At 45.1% G+C, this 20,981-nt stretch overlaps 1 protein-coding gene across 9 annotated transcripts in view; it reads right to left on the bottom strand.

Annotated features, from left to right (window-relative positions):
* Positions 1–91: 91 nt before the first annotated feature.
* LOC110496704 (eyes absent homolog 3) overlaps positions 92–20,981 on the bottom strand; it is a 32,219-nt gene continuing 11,329 nt past the window's right edge. For 4 of the 9 annotated variants that reach the window (XM_036953542.1, XM_036953541.1, XM_036953543.1 and 1 more), the window contains exons 4-18: positions 18,004–18,098; positions 16,376–16,445; positions 15,176–15,372; positions 13,946–14,092; positions 13,598–13,668; positions 12,215–12,401; positions 10,799–10,968; positions 10,484–10,567; positions 9,035–9,124; positions 8,542–8,600; positions 7,639–7,790; positions 5,133–5,256; positions 4,496–4,617; positions 3,988–4,088; positions 92–2,252 (exon numbers count right to left, since the gene is read on the bottom strand). In XM_036953542.1, coding sequence (XP_036809437.1) covers positions 2,172–2,252; positions 3,988–4,088; positions 4,496–4,617; positions 5,133–5,256; positions 7,639–7,790; positions 8,542–8,600; positions 9,035–9,124; positions 10,484–10,567; positions 10,799–10,968; positions 12,215–12,401; positions 13,598–13,668; positions 13,946–14,092; positions 15,176–15,372; positions 16,376–16,445; positions 18,004–18,098 — 1,750 coding nt within the window. In that variant the 3' untranslated portion in view covers positions 92–2,171. The remainder of the gene's footprint in view (positions 2,253–3,987; positions 4,089–4,495; positions 4,618–5,132; positions 5,257–7,638; positions 7,791–8,541; positions 8,601–9,034; positions 9,125–10,483; positions 10,568–10,798; positions 10,969–12,214; positions 12,402–13,597; positions 13,669–13,945; positions 14,093–15,175; positions 15,373–16,375; positions 16,446–18,003; positions 18,099–20,981) is intronic. The other 5 variants (XM_036953546.1, XM_036953549.1, XM_036953545.1 and 2 more) reach the window with 5 other exon arrangements.

Raw genomic sequence — 20,981 nt, 5'->3', positions numbered from 1 at the left:
GATTCATAACATCAACCCTCTAACTACCTCTCGACCAGCTACATGCTGCCCCCCCCCCCCCCCCAAGCAGAAATTTATTGAACAGTCATTCCTGGTGTTTTTCCCAATATTTATAATGACAAGGGTAGACTGACTGTACACTGCACACAGTGGCAGTAGGCCAATATTGTTTGGGCAGCCGGTCCCGTACAATCAATAGTACATTTAGAAGGTCCCAATAAACCCCCACTATGAAATAATGGAGTTTTGTGTGACCCTCACGATTCAAATGGAGGAAAATCAACTAGAGATCGATTCTACAACAGAGACACAGAAACATTTCCATTTATCAATGACAACACGTGATCTCTGTGATGCAAATTATCTGTCGTGTTGTGAGGAAATCTGGACCTGCTTGGCCAGACAAATCTCCCGTGACTTCTTGGTCTTAACATCATTTCCAGTATTGAACAATAACAGATAACAATTCTCCACTGTATCTAATATAACGCGTGTGACTGTATTGTGCGATTTGCCGTCCCTTCCAGCCAACTGCTTTTAAAAATCCTCATTGTCAAGTCTCTTTTGCAGGAATTCAAAGACATGCAGGGTTGTGCTCTGAGGAACAGCTCCTCCAAGGGGAGGGTTTCTTCCACAGGTTATGTGGACATGTTCACACATGCGTCACGCTGATGAAGATGCACATTGTTTTGAGGGCCCATCCTTGGTTACTTAGATGTAAATGTATAGAAAAGGCCTGGTTCGGCTGTTTCTCACAGAAAGGCCTGGTTCGGCTGTTTCTCACAGAAAGGCCTGGTTCGGCTGTTTCTCACAGAAAGGCCTGGTTCGGCTGTTTCTCACAGGAAAGGCCTGGTTCGGCTGTTTCTGACAGAAAGGCCTGGTTCGGCTGTTTCTCACAGAAAGGCCTGGTTCGGCTGTTTCTCACAGAAAGGCCTGGTTCGGCTGTTTCTCACAGAAAGGCCTGGTTCGGCTGTTTCTCACAGAAAACGCCTGGTTTGGCTGTTTCTCACAGAAAACGCCTGGTTTGGCTGTTTCTCACAGAAAACGCCTGGTTTGGCTGTTCTTATGATTAACTACATAGTAACCTGGCGTCCTTGAAACCATGCAGTGGAATACAGGTTTGTTAGGGTCGTCATTGAGTCATTCTGACCACACATCAGTTTATGTAAAAAAGAGCACAGTTAGGCTGTTGAAGCCCGTGACACAGTGGAGAGGTCAGGACAGCGGAGGTGTCTATGGAGAAAACGTCAGTACTGTTAGTGGAAAGGTTACATCCAGAAGGTCAATTGAAGGTCATTCTTATAGTAGTCATCGAATCATTGGCTTTGAAAAGACTAAAATGATTACCGACCCTCATCAATGATACCCTCAAGTCATTTGGAATGCAAAACAACCTTTTAAAAACACAAATGATAAAAAAAACATTCGAAGTGATATTATACTTTCAGCTACCCTACAGAAAGAGAATTTGGAAAAATAGTAAAAAAGTGTAAAAGGTCTAAACAACCAGAAGGGTCTGTCCGGGATGCCAGACAGGGCTGCAAGACCTTTTGCTTTAGTCGATCCACTAACAAGAGGCGGCGTCCCAAATGGAACCCTTTTCCCTATGTAGTGCACCATTTTTGATGAGAGCACTAGGCCCTATCAAATGTAGTGCACTACATAGGGAATAGGGTGCCATTTTGGATGCAACCCCAGAGAGAGAACAGAGAGAGAAACAGCCTGTGGGTTGTGGAGCCAGAGACTACAGACACTTCAGAGAGAGATATGGGAATGGTCTTCTTCATTTTTAGTCATGTCCTGCCTGTCGGCGTCGGTCGGTCGGTCGCTGCTGCTATGCCCCAGTGATCAGGCTCAGTCTTTGGAGGATAGCTGCCATATGGAGAGTGTTGCTTGGGAGGAGCTCTACATCAGAGAGTAGGTCTGTCTGTCCAGTCTGCTTCCCAGCCACTGACACCCCAAAGTCCACCTCAGATCAGTCCACGGCCATCACACGGGGAAAAGAGCGACACACTACAGCCAGCAAGTGTGTAAAGGGCGTGTGAGTTTGAGGGCTGGTGTGGAGCTGAGGACACTCAGCTTATAATGTCACTCCACAAGCGAACAGAGGGGTTGGCCCACACCGACCAAGTTTCCTTTCCCTTTGTGTCGTAACCTCCATTCCTTCCGTTCTACAGGAAGTCTAGTTCCAGGGCTTGATGGAGGGATACCAGGTCCCCGTGGGTGGTGATACGCCAGAAAGGCATGTTGTGCTGCAAAGAGAGCAGGGAGACGGCATGAAGAACCACCAGTCAAATCAATACTCCCAAGACTTATTTACTGCAGTGCTGAGTGTAAGTGGTGAATAGCAGAAGTACATGGGCCCTGATTCCGAGCCTGAATTTAAGTGCATAAAATGGAACATAATTCCTTTTTTTTTTTAAATGCACATTCTGACCTTGAATTTAAGATTGAGACTAGCATGCTATTCACCCGCTATTCGTTCAGGGTCGGAGATCTAAGGAATGAAAAGGTGTGGCGGGAGTTGTGTCTACAGATATACTCTATTCTGACCTTGACTTCATTTCATTATAAATTTCACCGGCTTCATGCGCGAGGAAACCATGAATCAGGTTGAGCGAACCTACCGGCTCCAAGTGGAAAAAAAGGCATCTACTTTATGTTTTTGCGATATAAATAACAGCATTCTCCATGCGCGGTGATGTAGAATAAGATAAGAGTTATTGATAAGACCTAGGTAAATGAGTAAATCCATTTGGAGAAGGGGATTGTAAATCCACAAAGCAATTGTTTTAGATGATTTGTCCTGATGATTCCCCCGGAGATAAATGTGAAACCATTTACATGGAAGCAAACTGAAAATCATAAACAACATGACGTGTATTATGGATCCTTTCCCACCGTGAAATAGGCTATAAAATAGCTGTGCTGTTACTCAGAATTGTAATTGTGTGCCCTCGTAATTTGCGTGGATTAAATTTGGACACCCAAGCTATAGGCTTCTGTAGGGATGAACCTGCTGAGTTGATGTAAACGCATTAATGTTTTAATTAAAGCCCAGGTTTTTCTCAGTTTTATTTTACAATTTGTATCATGTTAAATATTAGCCACTATCGGGAGCCACCATCAGTAATACCCACATACATTTATAACTGCCACTTTAGTGTTAGTTTTAAGTTTGTAGCTTACATTTAGCATCATTCCATTCCGTTTACCTTCCCTTCCTCTGTGTAGTTGTTCATGTTGTGCAATAATTTGGAACATGTAGCCTAACTGAGACCACATGTAACAGTTTAAACCTGGAATCAGGGCCTTGGTGAACAGCAGAAGTATTTGGTGAATAACAGAAGTATTTGGTAAATAACAGAAGTATTTGGTGAATAACAAAAGTACTTGGCGAATAACAGAAGTACTTGGCGAATAACAGAAGTATTTGGCGAATAACAGAAGTATTTGGTAAATAACAGAAGTACTTGGTAAATAACAGAAGTACTTGGTAAATAACAGAAGTATTTGGTGAACAGCAGAAGTATTTGGTGAACAGCAGAAGTATTTGGTGAACAGCAGAAGTATTTGGTAATTAACAAAAGTATTTGGTAGATAACAGAAGTATTTGGTGAACAGCAGAAGTATTTGGTGAATAACAGAAGTATTTGGTAAATAACAGAAGTATTTGGTGAATAACAAAAGTATTTGGTAAATAACAGAAGTACTTGGCAAATAACAGAAGTATTTGGCGAATAACAGAAGTATTTGGTAAATAACAGAAGTACTTGGTAAATAACAGAAGTACTTGGTAAATAACAGAAGTACTTGGTAAATAACAGAAGTATTTGGTGAACAGCAGAAGTATTTGACATACTGTATGCAACAAAGAATAAAATATTCCCGGCTGTTTGTTCCGTTTTAATAAGTTGCCAACATGCTTTGATCGTACCCCTGAGAGTATGCAGTCCTAAAAGCGGTTCCCTAATGCACTAAGCCTACCTGTTTTGCCGCGAATTCCTCATCACGGCCGTCTCCAATCACCACATAGGTCACATTCTTCCCAAAGCGAGAGACGATGCGCTCGAAGCAGCTCTCTTTCCCTACGGAAGGAAAGACCACAGAAAAGCAACTGGAGTCAATATAGTTCATCCAATTTGGATCAAATGCAAATGTTTCTAAGGTATACCTGGGAATTTTGGCAACGGGGCCCTGTATCGACTTCTCCAGAGTCAGATTCACTTTGGGATACCATTTTAGAGGTAGTTTCGTGAGCCAATGCTAACTAGTGTTAGCGCAATGACTGGAAGCCTATGGTATCTGCTAGCATAGCTAGTAGATAAAGGGCCACATTGTGATTTTGGCAAAGTATCCATTTAAACCCAACAGCTAAGTTAAACATCTGTTAAGGTCAGTGTGTGTGTGCTGTGTGCGTGTGTGCTGTGTTTGCTCTGTGTGTGTGTGCTCTGTTTGTGTGTGCTCTGTGTGTGCTGTGTGTAGTTTGGTTTACCTATCTTGGTAGCGCTGTAGATGTTCTCTATGGGGAAGACATCCCCAAGACCATAGAGCAACACTTTGGCCAGAGCAGGCACCAGCTGGGTGGTCGTCACCAGGACATTCATACACTTACCCCTGTGGACACACACACAGACACGTGAGAGAAGAGGAAGGACACACACACAGGGACACGCGAGAGAAGAGGAAGGACACACACACACACAGGGACACGTGAGAGAAGAGGAAGGACACACACAGGGACACGTGAGAGAAGAGGAAGGACACACACAGGGACACGTGAGAGAAGAGGAAGGACACACACACAGGGACACGTGAGAGAAGAGGAAGGACACACACACAGGGACACGTGAGAGAAGAGGAAGGACACACACACGTGAGAGAAGAGGAAGGACACACACACACGTGAGAGAAGAGGAAGGACACACACACGTGAGAGAAGAGGAAGGACACACACACACACACATGAGAGAAGAGGAAGGACACACACACACACACACACACACACACACACACACACACGTGAGAGAAGAGGAAGGACAAAAAATAACTATATACAGTCTGACCTAAATAAAAAATATCAAGTTAAAAAACTGGAAGATGAGAATAAACTCTCTAAATGTCAAACTCACTGTGCTGACCTGGACTGGATAAGCAGCAAGGATTTGAGTGCTGTGCTGAGCCAGGCGTCCGTCATATTCTCCATCTCAGACTGGAGCCGGAGGAGCAGCTCCCTCTTCATGGGACTCAGCAGGCCTGGAGGAGAGAGGTTAGAGGCGTTTCTACCACAACAGGCCTGGAGGAGAGAGGTTAGAGGCGTTTCTACCACAGCAGGCCTGGAGGAGAGAGGTTAGAGGCGTTTCTACCACAGCAGGCCTGGAGGAGACAGGTTAGAGGCGTTTCTACCACAGCAGGCCTGGAGGAGAGAGGTTAGTGGCGTTTCTACCACAGCAGGCCTGGAGGAGAGAGGTTAGCGGCGTTTCTACCACAACATGCCTGAAGGAGAGAGGTTAGTGGCGTTTCTACCACAGCATGCCTGGAGGAGAGAGGTTAGAGGCGTTTCTACCACAGCAGGCCTGGAGGAGAGAGGTGAGCATGACGCAACATGGAGTGCCTGGATACAGCCCTTACCCATAGTACACTATATTTACAAAAGTATGTGGACACCCCTTCAAATGAGTGGATTCTTCTATTTCAGCCACACCCTTTGCTGACAGGTGTATAAAATCGAGCACACGGCCATCCAATCTCCATAGACAAGCATTGGCAGTAAAATGGCCTTACTGAAGAGCTCAGTGATTTTCAATATGGCACCGTCATAGGATGCCACCTTTCCAACAAGTCAGTTTGTCAAATGTCTTCCCTGCTAGAGCTGCACCGGTCAACTGTAAGTGCTATTATTGTGAAGTGGAAACGTCTAGGAGCAACAAGAGCTCAGTCCCAAAGTGGTAGGCCACACAAGTTCACAGAACGGGATCGCTGAGCGCTGAAGGGCGTAAAAATCACCTGTCCTCGGTTGCGACACTCACTACCGAGTTCCAAACTGCATCTGGAAGCAACGTCAGCACAATAACTGTTCGTCTGGAGCTTCATGAAATGGGTTTCCAGCCGCACACAATCCTAAAATAACCATACGCAATGCCAAGCATCAGCTGGAGTGGTGTAAAGCTTGCTGCCATTGGACTCTGGAGCAGTGGAAACACGTTCTCTGGAGTGATGAATCACTCTTCACCATCTGGCAGTTCGACGGACAAATCTGGGTTCAGAACACCTGCTCGAATGCATAGTGCCAGCTATAAAGTTTGGTGGAGGAGGAATAATGGTCTGGGCCTGTTTTTAATGGTTTGGGCTAGGCCCCTTCGTTCCAGTGAGGGGGAATCCTAATGCTACAACATTCTTGAACAATTCTGTGCTTCCAACTTTGTGGGAAGGCCCTTTCCTATTTCAGCATGACAATGCCGCCATGCACACAGCATGGTCCATATAGAAATGGCTTGTTGAGATCGTTGTGGAAGAACTTGACTGGCCTGCACAGAGACCTGACCACAACCCCATTGAACACCTTTGGGATGAATTGGAACGCCGACTGCGAGCCAGGCCTAATCGTCCAACATCAGTGCCCAACCTCACTAATGCTCTTGTGGCTGAATGGAAGCAAGTCCTCATAGAAATGTTCCAACATCTAGTGGTAAGCCTTCCCAGAAGAGTGGAGGCTGTTATAGCAGCAAAGGGGGGGACCAACTCCATATTAATGCCCATGATTTTAGAATGAGATGTTTGATGAGCAGGTGTCCACATACTTTTGGCCATATACCACAAACCCCAGAGGTGCCTTATTACTTTTATAAACTGGTCACCAACATTATTAGAACAATACCCTTTCAGCCAATCAGAATTCAGGGCCCGAAACACTCCGTTTATAATTGTTTTTACCACACATGGATAGGGAAACCAGACGCTTCTGGAAGTGGTGTTGATGGGCGACAAATATATAAATCCCAATGCCCCAGGGCAAAGATTAGGGACATTGCCCTGTGTCGGTTGCAGTCTTTCGGATTGGACGTTAAAACGGTTGTCCTGACTCTCTGTGGTCACTAAAGATCCCATGGCACTTATCGTAAAAGTAGGGGTGTTAACCCCTGGTGTCCTGGCTAAATTCCCAATCTGGCCTTTAAACCACCATGGCCAGCTAATCATCCCCAGCTTCCAATAGCCTCTTTCATCCCCCCTCCTCTCCCCTGTAACTATTCCCCAGGTCGTTGCTGTAAATGAGTATTCAGTCAATTTACCGGGTTAAATAAAAAAATAAAAAAATAAGGATTTGATAGATTACTAGATAAATGTCTGGATAGATTCTAGATTCCAGTAAGCAACTAATACAAGTATGTTATTCCTTCAATTAACATGAATACTCTTCCAGGAAATATGATGACAGACAAAAGCACACAGAGGCACATGTTTTTTATTTTATTTGAACACATAATTTGCTAACTAACATCTCAAATAGTCACAAAGTAGATAAACATTGTAGCAACTATTTAAAAATTTAACTCGTGAGGACTGTGTACATCATGCCATAAGGGTTTTCCCAGCAAGTCCCAGTCAGGTGATTATTTAGAAGTTGAACACGCATCTCACCTCCCACGTTCCCTTTGTATCCGTTGTAGATCTCCTTCAGGCGACGATAACGGAAGGCCAGTTTCCTCATCCACTCCACCCCGCCCTGGACTCCTGTGGCGGCGCCTACACCACTGGGGTTGTGGAAGCCATCCGCTAGGAAGTTGTAGGCGCTGATAGGAGGAATGAGAGAGAGAGAGAGATGTGGCTAGTTAGGAGAGATCGATGTTTTGTATGTGGCTAGTTAGGAGAGATATACGTTTTGTATGTTGCTAGTTAGGAGAGATCGATGTTTTGTATGTTGCTAGTTAGGAGAGATAGATGTTTTGTATGTTGCTAGTTAGGAGAGATAGATGTTTTGTATGTGGCTAGTTAGGAGAGATAGACGTTTTGTATGTGGCTAGTTAGGAGAGATAGACGTTTTGTATGTTGCTAGTTAGGAGAGATAGACGTTTTGTATGTGGCTAGTTAGGAGAGAGACGTTTTGTATGTTGCTAGTTAGGAGAGATAGACGTTTTGTATGTTGCTAGTTAGGAGAGAGACGTTTTGTATGTTGCTAGTTAGGAGAGATAGACGTTTTGTATGTTGCTAGTTAGGAGAGATAGACGTTTTGTATGTTGCTAGTTAGGAGAGAGACGTTTTGTATGTTGCTAGTTAGGAGAGATAGACGTTTTGTATGTTGCTAGTTAGGAGAGATAGACGTTTTGTATGTTGCTAGTTAGGAGAGATAGACGTTTTGTATGTTGCTAGTTAGGAGCGATAGATGTTTTGTATGTGGCTAGTTAGGAAAGTAGGGACTCTGTTGGTGGACATAAAATCATTATTACATTGGACTATCATCATACAGAGAGGTTTATATGTGACCTCCAAACTAAGGAGGGTATCTGAATGTCTTGGTTGTTGACAGTAGCGTCACAGACACACCTCAGATCCTGTCCGTTGTCATCAGAGGCCACGTCTTCAACATGAACCTGATCACACTCCTAAGAAGAGAAAAGGAAAAGTGGGGGGGGTGTCAACCGTTTAGTCGAAAATCGTCCCCGTTCAATCCAACATTCTGTCAGGGGCGGCAGGGTAGCCTAGTGGTTAGAGCGGTGGACTAGTAACCGGAAGGTTGCAAGTTCAAATCCCCGAGCTGACAAGGTACATCTGTCGTTCTGCCCCTGAACAGGCAGTCATTGAAAATAAGAATTTGTTCTGGCTTGCCTAGTTAAATAAAGGTAAAAAAAAATAAAAATAAAATTCTGTGACACAGTCACTAGCTCACAACCAACGACAGCTAATCTAACTGCAACAGCGTTAGAACTTAATGCAACGCATAATGTTGCTAGCTGCCACATGCCTAGCCTCTTCTGACTGTTAAGACAGACAGTGAGTCGTCAGGGACAGAGAAGACTATCACTAGCAGGTAAGCTACCTCCAGGTCATTGAAGAAGAGGTGTGTGTCTGCCAGGTCAAAGATCAGCTCCTCCATCTGAAGGCCCAGGTTCAGCACAGTGTCAGAGTCCTGCACAACCCAAACATTTATAGCAATAGAAATCGGATCACCCATCAATAGAGAAATGCATCTCTATCATACAGATGTCAGTACAGAGGCTGGGTCCTGCACAACCCCCAAATACAGAGGAGAGGTTAGCAAGAATGGAAAGCCATCTGATCATATTTAAACTACAAATCAATCTTAATAAAATACATAACCTTTCAGACCCATTGTTCCACATTTTGTTACGTTTACAGACTTATTCTAAAAAATGTCCCTCATCAATGACAAAGCGGAAACAGGTTTAGATTTGGGAGAAGGGTAACAAAAAAACATTTCTGCAGCATTGAAGGTCCCCAAGAACACATTGTTCTTAAATTGAAGAAGTTTGGAATCACCAAAACTCTTCCTAGAGCTGGCCGCCAGTCCAAACTGAGCAAATCGGGGGAGAAGGGCCTTGGTCAGGGAGGTGACCAAGAACCTGATGGCCACTCTGACCGAGCCCCAGAGTTCCTCTGTGGAGATGGGAGAACCTTCCAGAAGGACAACCATCTCTGCAGCACTCCACCAATCAGGTCTTTATGGTAGAGTGGCCAGACGGAAGCCACTCCTCAGTAAAAGGCACATCACAGCCCACATGGAGTTTGCCAAAAGGAAACAAAAGGACTCTCAGACCATGAGAATCAAGATTTTCTGGTCTGATGTCACCAAGATTCAACTCTATGGCCTGAATGCCAAGCATGACGTTGGGAGAAAACCTGGCACCATCCCTAAGGTGAAGCATGGTGGTGGCAGCTTCATGCTGTGGGGATGTTTTTCAGTGGCAGGGACTAGGAGACTAGTCAGGATTGAGGGTAAGATGAACAGCGCAAAGTACAGAAAGATCCTTGATGAAAACCTGCTCCAGAGCGTTCAGGACCTCAGACTGGGGGCGAAGGTTCACCTTCCAACAGTGTCTTCGGGACAAGTCTCTGAATGTCCTTGAGTGGCCCAGCCAGAGCCCGGACTTGAACCCGATCGAACATCTCTGGAGAGACCTGAATGTTGCTGTGCAGCAACGCTCCCCATCCAACCTGACAGAGCTTGAAAGGATCTGCAGAGAAGAATGGGAGAAACTCCCCAAATACAGGTGTGCCAAGCTTGTAGCGTCATACCCAAGATGGTGCTTCATTAAAGTACTGAGTAAAGGAGTAAAAATACTTACGCAAAAAGTGAAATATCAGATTTACGTGTCGATTGATGAGGTAGAAAAAAACTATTGAATCCATTTTAGAATAAGGCTGTAACGTAACAAAATGTGGAAAATGTCAGAATACCTTCCGAATGCACTGTACTGCCTTGAATAACACGATGGCTCAAAATATGACCCAGATGATTTGGATATACCTTGCCAAACTTCTGAGAGAAGGACCCAGTGAGCAGAGAGTGGAAAATGATGATGGTTTCATCCAGATCCCACAGAAAGATTCGCTGAAAGAGAGGGGAAGAGGACAAATGGGGTCAGTAACTAAGGCATTAAATCAGAAAACCATTTTCATGATTCCAGGATCTTATAAAATAACATGAATATATTAAACAAGAACACATTTTAGTCGAGCGGAGACCTAAAGAGAATCACCGGAGTATAGCTGATTAATGTGTTAGTCTGGAGCTGTATGAAGGAATGGTGTATATCTGTGTTCATGTGGTCCTCATCGTTACCTCCAGGTCAGCGTCAGTAGGCTGGTTGCTGTCTGATTTCTTGACCTTCCCCTTGGCCTTCCCAGCAGGGTTCCTCCTCCCCGCCTCATCCTGGTCCAGGGCCCCCATGGGGAGGGCCACACCTGTAGGCAGGGCTACGCCGGTCGGGAGGTTCTCACGTGGGCATGCATCTGAGGTAGAGGGCACAGACACGTTGAAGACTGAAAGTTGAACACAGCCTATATATGGCCTAACAAGCCCATAATCAAAGCAATGTAGAGAATCTAAAACAATTTTAACTTCCTACTTGATCCCACAGTGCTATCCATCCAGATATATGTACACATGCAATGAATATGGAACTGGCATTCATACAGTAAGACAGAGTGAATCCTATAACGGGAGGTATCAGAAGTACCTGGATGGTCCTAAGGTAAGCTATGCCAACAGTAACCAGTAGCTATGCTAACTGGTACCAACGGTAAGTAGTAGCTATGGTAATTGGTACCAACGGTAACCAGTAGCTATGCTAACCGGTACAGTAGCTATGCTAACTGGTACCAACGGTAACTAGTAGCTATGGTAACTAGTACCAACGGAAACTAGTAGCTATGGTAACTGGTACCACTGGTAACTAGTAGCTATGGTAACTGGTACCAACGGCAACTAGTAGCTATGGTAACTAGTACCAACGGAAACTAGTAGCTATGGTAACTGGTACCACTGGTAACTAGTAGCTATCGTAACTGGTACCACTGGTAACTAGTAGCTATGGTAACTGGTACCACAGGCAGCTAGTAGCTAATGTAACTGGTACCAACGGTAACTAGTAGCTAATGTAACTGGTACCAACGGTAACTAGTAGCTATGGTAACTGGTACCAACGGTAACTAGTAGCTATGGTAACTGGTACCAACGGTAACTAGTAGCTAATGTAACTGGTACCAACGGTAACTAGTAGCTATGGTAACTGGTACCAACAGTAACTAGTAGCTATGGTAACTGGTACCAACGGTCACTAGTAGCTATGGTAACTGGTACCAACGGTAACTAGTAGCTATGGTAACTGGTACCAACGGTAACTAGTAGCTATGGTAACTGGTACCAATGGTAACTAGTAGCAATGGTAACTGGTACCAACGGTAACTAGTAGCTATGGTAACTGGTACCAACGGTCACTAGTAGCTATGGTAACTGGTACCAACGGTCACTAGTAGCTATGGTAACTGGTACCAACGGTCACTAGTAGCTATGGTAACTGGTACCAACGGTCACTAGTAGCTATGGTAACTGGTACCAACGGTCACTAGTAGCTATGGTAACTGGTACCAATGGTAACTAGTAGCTATGGTAACTGGTACCAACGGTAACTAGTAGCTATGGTAACTGGTACCAGCGGTCACTAGTAGCTATTGTTATGAGGAACGGCTGAAGTACCTGTAGTGCTGGGCAGTCCAGCCAAGGCACTGCCCTCAGTCTTTATAGCTGGATACCCGGCCACACCCATACTGGATCCATTCTCTTCGCTATTGGGCAGCCCGGCGGGGAGGTAGCTAAGGGGCGGGGCGTAGTACTGAGGGAACTGGGTCTGGCCCAGAGAGTTGACGTTATAGCTGCTGAACTCCTGCAGCAGGACAAACACACAGAGACGAGACATGAAGATCAGTGTGAAACAACAAGAGTGCATCCCAAATGAGATCCCTTTTCCACAATTCCCTCTACACTGAGTGGACAAAACATTAGGAGCACCTGCTCTTTCCATGACAGACCGACCAGGTGAAAGCTATGATCCCTTATTTATGTCACTTGTTAAATCCACGTAGATGAAGGGGAGGAGATGTAGGATGATTTTTAAGCCTTGAGACATGGATTGTGTGTGTGTGCCATTCAGAGGGTGAATGGGCAAGACAAGATTGAAGTGCCTTTGAACGGGGTATGATAGTAGGTGCCAGGCGAACCAGTTTGTGTCAAGAACTGCAACGCTGCTGAGTTTATCACGCTCAACAGTTTCCTGTGTGTATCAAGAATGGTCCACCACCCAAAGGACATCCAGCCAACTTGACACAACTGTGGGAAGCATTGGAGTCAAAATGGGCCAGCATCCCTGTGGAACGCTTTCAACACCTTGTAGAGTCCATGACCTGATGAATTGATGCTGTTCTGAGGGCAAAAGAGGGTGGTGGTGGGGGGGCTACTACAGGGCTCTGGTCAAAAGTAGTGCACTATGTAGGGAATAGGGTGCCATTTGTGACGCAAGCCCGCTCCACTAGACTAGGCCCGCTCCAGTAGACTAGGCCCGCTCCAGTAGACTAGGCCCGCTCCAGTAGACTAGGCCCGCTCCACTAGACTAGGCCCGCTCCACTAGACTAGGCCCGCTCCACTAGACTAGGCCCGCTCCACCGGACTAGGCCCGCTCCACGGGACTAGGCCCGCTCCACTAGACTAGGCCCGCTCCACTGGACTAGGCCCGCTCCACTGGACTAGGCCCGCTCCACTAGACTAGGCCCGCTCCACTAGACTAGGCCCGCTCCACTGGACTAGGCCCGCTCCACTGGACTAGGCCCGCTCCACTAGACTAGGCCCGCTCCACCAGACTAGGCCCGCTCCACCGGACTAGGCCCGCTCCACTAGACTAGGCCCGCTCCACCAGACTAGGCCCGCTCCACTAGACTAGGCCCGCTCCACTAGACTAGGCCCGCTCCACCAGACTAGGCCCGCTCCACCGGACTAGGCCCGCTCCACTAGACTAGGCCCGCTCCACTGGACTAGTGGAGGCTCCAGTGACATTTCCCTGTTCCAAGCCAGCCGGCCAGTCCTTACCTGGTGAGCCTCTGTAGCTGCGGAAGCAGAGGGGATGTTAGTGTACACACTGGATGTAGTGAAACTGGAGCCTGGCGGAGAAAAAACAGACACGTCAAAACACTGGAGAACAAAAACAACAACAAAAACCAGACTGGAATCAACACTTCAACTCATTCTGACTATTCAAGATCCTTCCGTCAAGGGTTCGCAGTAGCATCAGTAGTGAAAAGTGCAAGAACACATGTTTAAATTCTAGCCCCCTGATAGTTGTGTCCAGTAAACTGCCTGGTTCACACTATGGGACCGATCAGGAATGTGCTGGCACCGATAAGTCTTTTCCAGCACTGAGTGAGATAGATTGCTTGCCTTGGCTGGGGTATGAGCAGTGCACATGGCCTGGGTCTGGCTGGGTTGGGGTATATGCTGACCTGAAGCTGAGGAACCCAGGCTGGCCAACAGAGTGTGCTGCATCAGGCAGCCCAGTCTCTGACTTAATACCTGGCCACATAGCACCTGAGGGAGGGGAGGGAGGGAGCGAGCGAGCGAAAGGAGGTAGAATGGAAAAGAAGAAGAAGAGATGTAGAGAAGGAAACAAGTTAGAAATAAATACTTTTCAGTCAAGAAAGTTGAAACGTATTTGTTGCAAGACGTAGCGGTCTAGCTTCAAGTGTAATAAACAAACCAAAGTGTCGTGTTGGGTTATTATGCAAGAGATGTTAGGAAGCATTGGGGGGGAAGTTTCCCCTAGGTACAGATCTAGGATCAGCTTCCCCTAGGTACAGACCTAGGATCAGTTTCCCCTAGGTACAGATCTAGGATCAGCTTCCCCTAGGTACAGACCTAGGATCAGCTTCCCCTAGGTACAGACCTAGGATCAGCTTCCCCTAGGTACAGACCTAGGATCAGCTTCCCCTAGGTACAGAACAAGGATCAGCTTCCCCTAGGTACAGAACAAGGATCAGCTTCCCCTAGGTACAGATCTAGGATCAGCTTCCCCTAGGTACAGATCTAGGATCAGCTTCCCCTAGGTACAGAACTAGGATCAGCTTCCCCAATCCCAACCTTAACCATTAGTGGGGAAAATGCAACAAGAGTCTAGCATCTTTGATTGGGTGGGGGGCACAATTTGAACTGTGAGCAACACATTTTAGCAGCCTCCCCCCTTGACAGCAGGGAGAAAATTAATATACATTTTAGGGTTCATCTCCTGCAATTCTACACATTTTGCCATGGGGCGGAGAGAAGATTTTGCGATTTTATAACGAATTTTCTGCAATTCTACACATTTTACTATAAAAGGTGGAGAGAAATGTTTACAGTTTTTAAATGCGATATCTGAGTGAGAGCGACTAACTCGCTAGACTAACTTAGCAGTCAAAAATGTTTTAGCTGACATGGGCTAATTGAGTGTGTCAGTGACTAACATAAGATGCACAACCATGTTTCCATATTGCACCATGTCTATTCTACTATTCTAACCCCCGACTGAGCTCCTAAATCTGCAGGCCTATAAAAAAAAAAGCCCCCCCCCCCCCCCATTGCCCATTCCTGCTTTACACTATATTAGAAGACTTAGAGCAGCGTGGAGGGACTGACCAAATGGTGGGAGGCCGTAGGTCTGTCCTGCTTGGGGGAAGGCAGTGTAGACTGTAGCCTGGGTCTGTCCTGCCTGAGGGAAGGCAGTGTAGACTGTAGCCTGGGTCTGTCCTGCCTGAGGGAAGGCAGTGTAGACTGTGGCCTGGGCCAGAGGAGGAAAGGCACCCTGGCTGGTGGTGTAGGCTGTGACTGCTGGTCTGTGGGATAGACGGGGAGAGATGCACAGACATACTGAAGTAAGGTTGCAAAATTCTGGAACCTTCCCCAAATATTTTATTTATTTATCCTGCTTATTCCTTCCTAAATCTTCCAACAGGGATTTTTTTTGGGGGGGGGGGAAACTTGGACATTTTGGGGAAGTTATCAGAATTTTGCAATAAAGTTCTACCCAATAGCATGCAACGGAGAACTAGGCACGCATTTCTCAAGAGTCTCAAATTAGGAGCCCTGATTTAAGATCAGTTTTGCCTTGTTGATCACATGGAATCACATTATTACGCAGGTTGGACCTGATTCTAGATCAGCACACCTCACTCTGAAACACTTGATACATATGCTACCCTACCAAGCAAAAAGGCAGTAACTGCTAATTTGGCAAAAAAAAAAAAAAAAAGTCATTATTTTGCTACATTAAATACATGCTTAATCATGTGGACAAGTATCCTGCTTCTATTGTGTTCTGGAGAAAATGGGGGTCATGTTAGCAGTAACTGTATAAAGTTACTGTGAAAACCAAGGTAAATAAAAACAATTTTTTCTCAGTTCCACGCTATGAGCAGTTACTGCTTTTTAACTTGGTAGGGCAACATGGGTCCTGAACAGCTATGCTCAATAAAAAGGTCTCTACAGACTTTCCACAGATACAGTCCTACATTAGCATTTATACAGTAGAACTAGAATCATCATAACACCGATTACATCTGGCTGCACCATGCATTTCCCTGCGGGAACAATAAAGTTTTAATTGAACAGGCATGCAAGTCCCAACATGCAAGGTGTTTCCCAATCTGGGTCCCGGGGACCTAAAGGGGGGCACATTTTGGTTGTCGTCTTAGCACTATCACACTTGGCTCAACAAAACAACTCATCATCACGCCTTAGATTTTCAGGCGTGTTAGTGATATTACAAAACTTGTGCACCCATTTGGCTCCGCAGGACCAGGAAACACTGAATAACCAATCACAGCAGAGGATATTCACCTGCTTCCTTGGTAGATGTGGGAGTTATATTCAGAGGCTGTTGTTGTGGTGAGCGCTCTGCTGGCCACCGCTGGGGAAAAAAAGAACAACGGTAGCTAAGCTTAATTGAATATATATTTTTTTACAAAACATGCTCTCATTATGACAAATGAAATGGGAGTGTAGACCCAAGGAGTGTGTTGATCGTATCAATGTGTGTGTGTGTAGGGTGTGCTGTTCGTACGTGTGTAGGGTGTGTTGCTTGTACTGGTGTGTGTGTGTAGTGTGTGTTGCTCGTAACGGTGTGTGTGTGTGTGTAGTGTGTGTTGCTCGTAACGGTGTGTGTGTGTAGTGTGTGTTGCTCGTAACGGTGTGTGTGTGTAGTGTGTGTTGATCGTAACGGTGTGTGTGTGTGTAGTGTGTTGCTTGTACCGGTGTGTGTGTGTGTTGCTCGTACCGGTGTGTGTGTGTGTGTGTGTGTGTAGGGTGTGTTGCTCGTAACTGTGTGTGTGTGTTGCTCGTACCGGTGTGTGTGTGTGTGTGTGTAGGGTGTGTTGCTCGTAACTGTGTGTGTGTGTGTAGGGTGTGTTGCTCGTAACTGTGTGTGTGTGTGTGTGTGTGTGTGTGTGTGTGTGTGTGTGTAGGGTGTGTTGCTCGTAACTGTGTGTGTGTGTGTGTTATGAACTCGTCACAAGCCCAAGGCCTCACTCCTCCTCTGTCTGAACCAGACTGAACCAACAGTCAACCATCTGTACCACTGAACCAACAGTCAACCATCTGTACCAATGAACCAACAGTCAACCATCTGTACCACTGAACCAACAGTCAACAATCTGTACCACTGAACCAACAGTCAACCATCTGTACCAATGAACCAACAGTCAACCATCTGTACCACTGAACCAACAGTCAACCATCTGTACCACTGAACCAACAGTCAACCATCTGTACCACTGAACCAACAGTCAACCATCTGTACCACTGAACCAACAGTCAACCATCTGTACCACTGAACCAACAGTCAACCATCTGTACCACTGAACCAACAGTCAACCATCTGTACCACTGAACCAACAGTCAACCATCTGTACCACTGAACCAACAGTCAACCATCTGTACCACTGAACCAACAGTCAACCATCTGTACCACTGAACCAACAGTCAACCATCTGTACCACTGAACCAACAGTCAACCATCTGTACCAATGAACCAACAGTCAACCATCTGTACCACTGAACCAACAGTCAACCATCTGTACCACTGAACCAACAGTCAACCATCTGTACCAATGAACCAACAGTCAACCATCTGTACCACTGAACCAACAGTCAACCATCTGTACCACTGAACCACCAGTCAACCATCTGTACCACTGAACCAACAGTCAACCATCTGTACCACTGAACCAACAGTCAACCATCTGTACCACTGAACCAACAGTCAACCATCTGTACCACTGAACCAACAGTCAACCATCTGTACCACTGAACCAACAGTCAACCATCTGTACCAATGAACCAACAGTCAACCATCTGTACCACTGAACCAACAGTCAACCATCTGTACCACTGAACCACCACTGATGCTGTCTATTCAACAGACAGTATGATTCCATCTGATCTTCACACCCCAATAGATAGACACTCACCTCCATCAAGCTGGGCATTAGACAACGTAGAGTATGAATTGTCCTGATCTCCTGAGCCGAAGAGAGTAGGAGGGATCTGGTCATCACGTAGTCCCCTAAAAAAAAAAAAAAACACACATCGACATCCATGTACCAGATATCACAGCCTATTTCCTACCCACAGCACAGTCAGCACCAGAATATGTGAGCGTCCTTTTCAACTGCTCCGCTCAAAAAAAAAAACTGCCCTGCAGTCAACAGGGGAAAAATACAAATAAATAAAAACTGACGCTCCAAATTCACTCCATTCATTCTAAAATCACTATTTAACCAACAATCCATCTATTGTTGTGACTACTTGGACCTACCATTTCGTATTGAAACCAAACCACATGATTTGAATGAAAAGTATTTGAATAAAACATGAAAAAAGGTGAATGTAAGAAGCTCACCATTTTAAAATAGGCTACATGTCATATTAAACAGCATATAAACACTCTAAATAGGTCAGGAGACAGAAAGACAGGGAGACTAAGAAAGAACTACAATTTATTATTTAGGCTGTAATTTCATGGCTGTAGCCTACAAAGAAATACATTGTGAAGCATTTGTGAGTGCAACACAATAGGCTGGTAGGGACATAAAGCTCTCAGCACTTAAAACATTTAATTTTAGTCTATATATAAGTTTGGACACCTACGCATTTCAGAGTTTTTCTTTATTTTTGACTTTGTTCTACATTGTAGAATAATAGTGAAGACATCAAAACTATGAAATAACACATATGGAATCATGTAGTAACCAAAGAAGTGTTAAACAAATCAAAATATATTTTATATTTGAGATTCTTCAAAGTAGCCACACTTTGCCTTGATGACAGCTTTGCACACTCCTGGCATTCTCTCAACCAGCTTCAAGAGGTAGTCACCTGGAATGCATATCAATTAACAGGTGTGCCTTGTTAAAAGTTCATTTGTGCAATTTCTTTCCTTCTTAATGCATTTGAGCCAATCATTTGTGTTGTGAAAAGTTAGGGCTGGTATAGAGAAGATGGCCCCTTTTGGTAAAAGACCAAGTCCATATTTATGGCAAGAACAGCTAAAATAAGCAAACGAACAACAGTCCATCATTACTTTAAGACATGAAGAAAAAGTCAATGCAGAAAAAGTCAGGTACATTGAAAGTTTCTTCAAGTACAGTCGCAAAAACCATCAAGGGCTATGATGAAACTGGCTCTCATGAGGACCGCCACATGAGAGGAAGAGCCAGAGTTACCTCCGCTGCAGAGGATACATTCATTAGAGTTAACTGTCTCTCATGAGGACCGCCACAGGGATGGAAGACCCAGAGTTACCTCTGCTGCAGAGGATAAGTTCATTAGAGTTACCAGCCTTAGAAATTGCAGCCCAAATAAAAGTAACAGACACATCTCAACATCAACTGTTCAGAGGAGACTGCATGAATCAGGCCTTCGCGGTTGAATTGCTGCAAAGAAACCCAAAAAATATGTCCTTTGGTTCTGATGAGTCCAAATTAGAGATTTTTGGTTCCAACCGCCGTGTCTTTGAGAAATGCAGAGTAGGTGAACGGATGATCTCTGCATGTGTGGTCCCCACCGTGAAGCATGGAGGAAGATGTGTGATGGTGCTTTGCTGGTGACACTGTCAGTGATTTATTTACAATTCAAAGCACACTTTTAACCAGCATGGAAACCACAGCATTCTGCAGCGATACGCCATCCCATCCTGTTTGCACTTAGTGGGACTATAATTTGTTTTTCACCAGGACAATGACCCAACACACCTCCAGGCTGTGTAAGAGCTATTTGACCAAGAAGGGGAGTGGTGGAATGCTGCATCAGATAACCTGGCCTCCACAATCACCTGACCTTAACCCAACTGAGATGGTTTGGGATGAGTTGGATCGCAGAGTTAAGGAAAAGTATATTTTGATTTGTTTAACACTTTTTTGGTTACTACATTCATAGTTTTGATGTCTTCACTATTATTCTACAATGTATAAAATAGTACAAATAAAGAAAAACCCATGAATGAGTAGGTGTCCAAATTTTTGGTACTGTAGGCTGAATTAAATACAAATTACATGGAAAAAACCCATCTTATTTGGCTCGGTGCCTGAATTAATTTCTAGAAACATGAGTTTGTCCAGTCTGTGGCTTCAGGCTCATGCGATTGTGCCTGGAGTCAAGACAGCAGTGGAGAATGTCCTCTGCGCTTGCAGTCACTGGGGATGCTCAACACACTTTTGGCCACTCTTGCCAGGCTGGGCAGAAATGCAGAGGTTTTCACGCAAAATAACCCTATTATAATGGAAAGCACTTTAAAAGTTGGAATATGCCAGGCCTACTGGGCCAAAATTAATTATGGCCTATTGTATATAGATAGTAAAACAAAAATTCTGAGATCTGATTTTTTTTTGTTGTTTATAAATACTTTGCTACAATGACACACTTAATTATCTACAAACTTCGTTCCTTTCTTTTAGCATGTGCACGTAGTAAGTACACCATCATGCTTTGGGGATATGTGTCTTTTCAGATTCCACAATGATTCTTTAGTTGTGGATAATACATCACTGCACTCCCTCTCTTGGTTCTCATCTTTGTAAGTCACCTTGTTTTAGACCTGTGTGTTTTATCAGTTTCTTTATGAAAATATTTAGTGAACTCCAAGACAGTAGCTAAAGCAAGGGGCGATAGTAGCACACAAGTAGACTACAGATGCATGCTGGGCCGGGGATGCCCTGAGCTCGTGAGGTGAGCGCTACTGGAGCAGGCGAGAAGGCTGATGCGCTCCAGCCTTTGGATATCTCACTCTGCACTCCAGTCAAATTGGTCTCGCTGCGCTCCAGCACCGCTCACATACTCTGGTCAGCATTACCTGTGGCAATGAGAGTCCAATCAAAACGGACCATCAAACTATGCAACAATCCGCACTTATCGGTCTAGCCCTGAACGGGAGAATCTTTGAAAAAGACCA

This window comes from Oncorhynchus mykiss, chromosome 18 (genome assembly GCF_013265735.2).
Source record: "Oncorhynchus mykiss isolate Arlee chromosome 18, USDA_OmykA_1.1, whole genome shotgun sequence".
NCBI lineage: Eukaryota > Metazoa > Chordata > Actinopteri > Salmoniformes > Salmonidae > Oncorhynchus > Oncorhynchus mykiss.
This window is presented reverse-complemented; position numbering and strand designations above follow the sequence as displayed.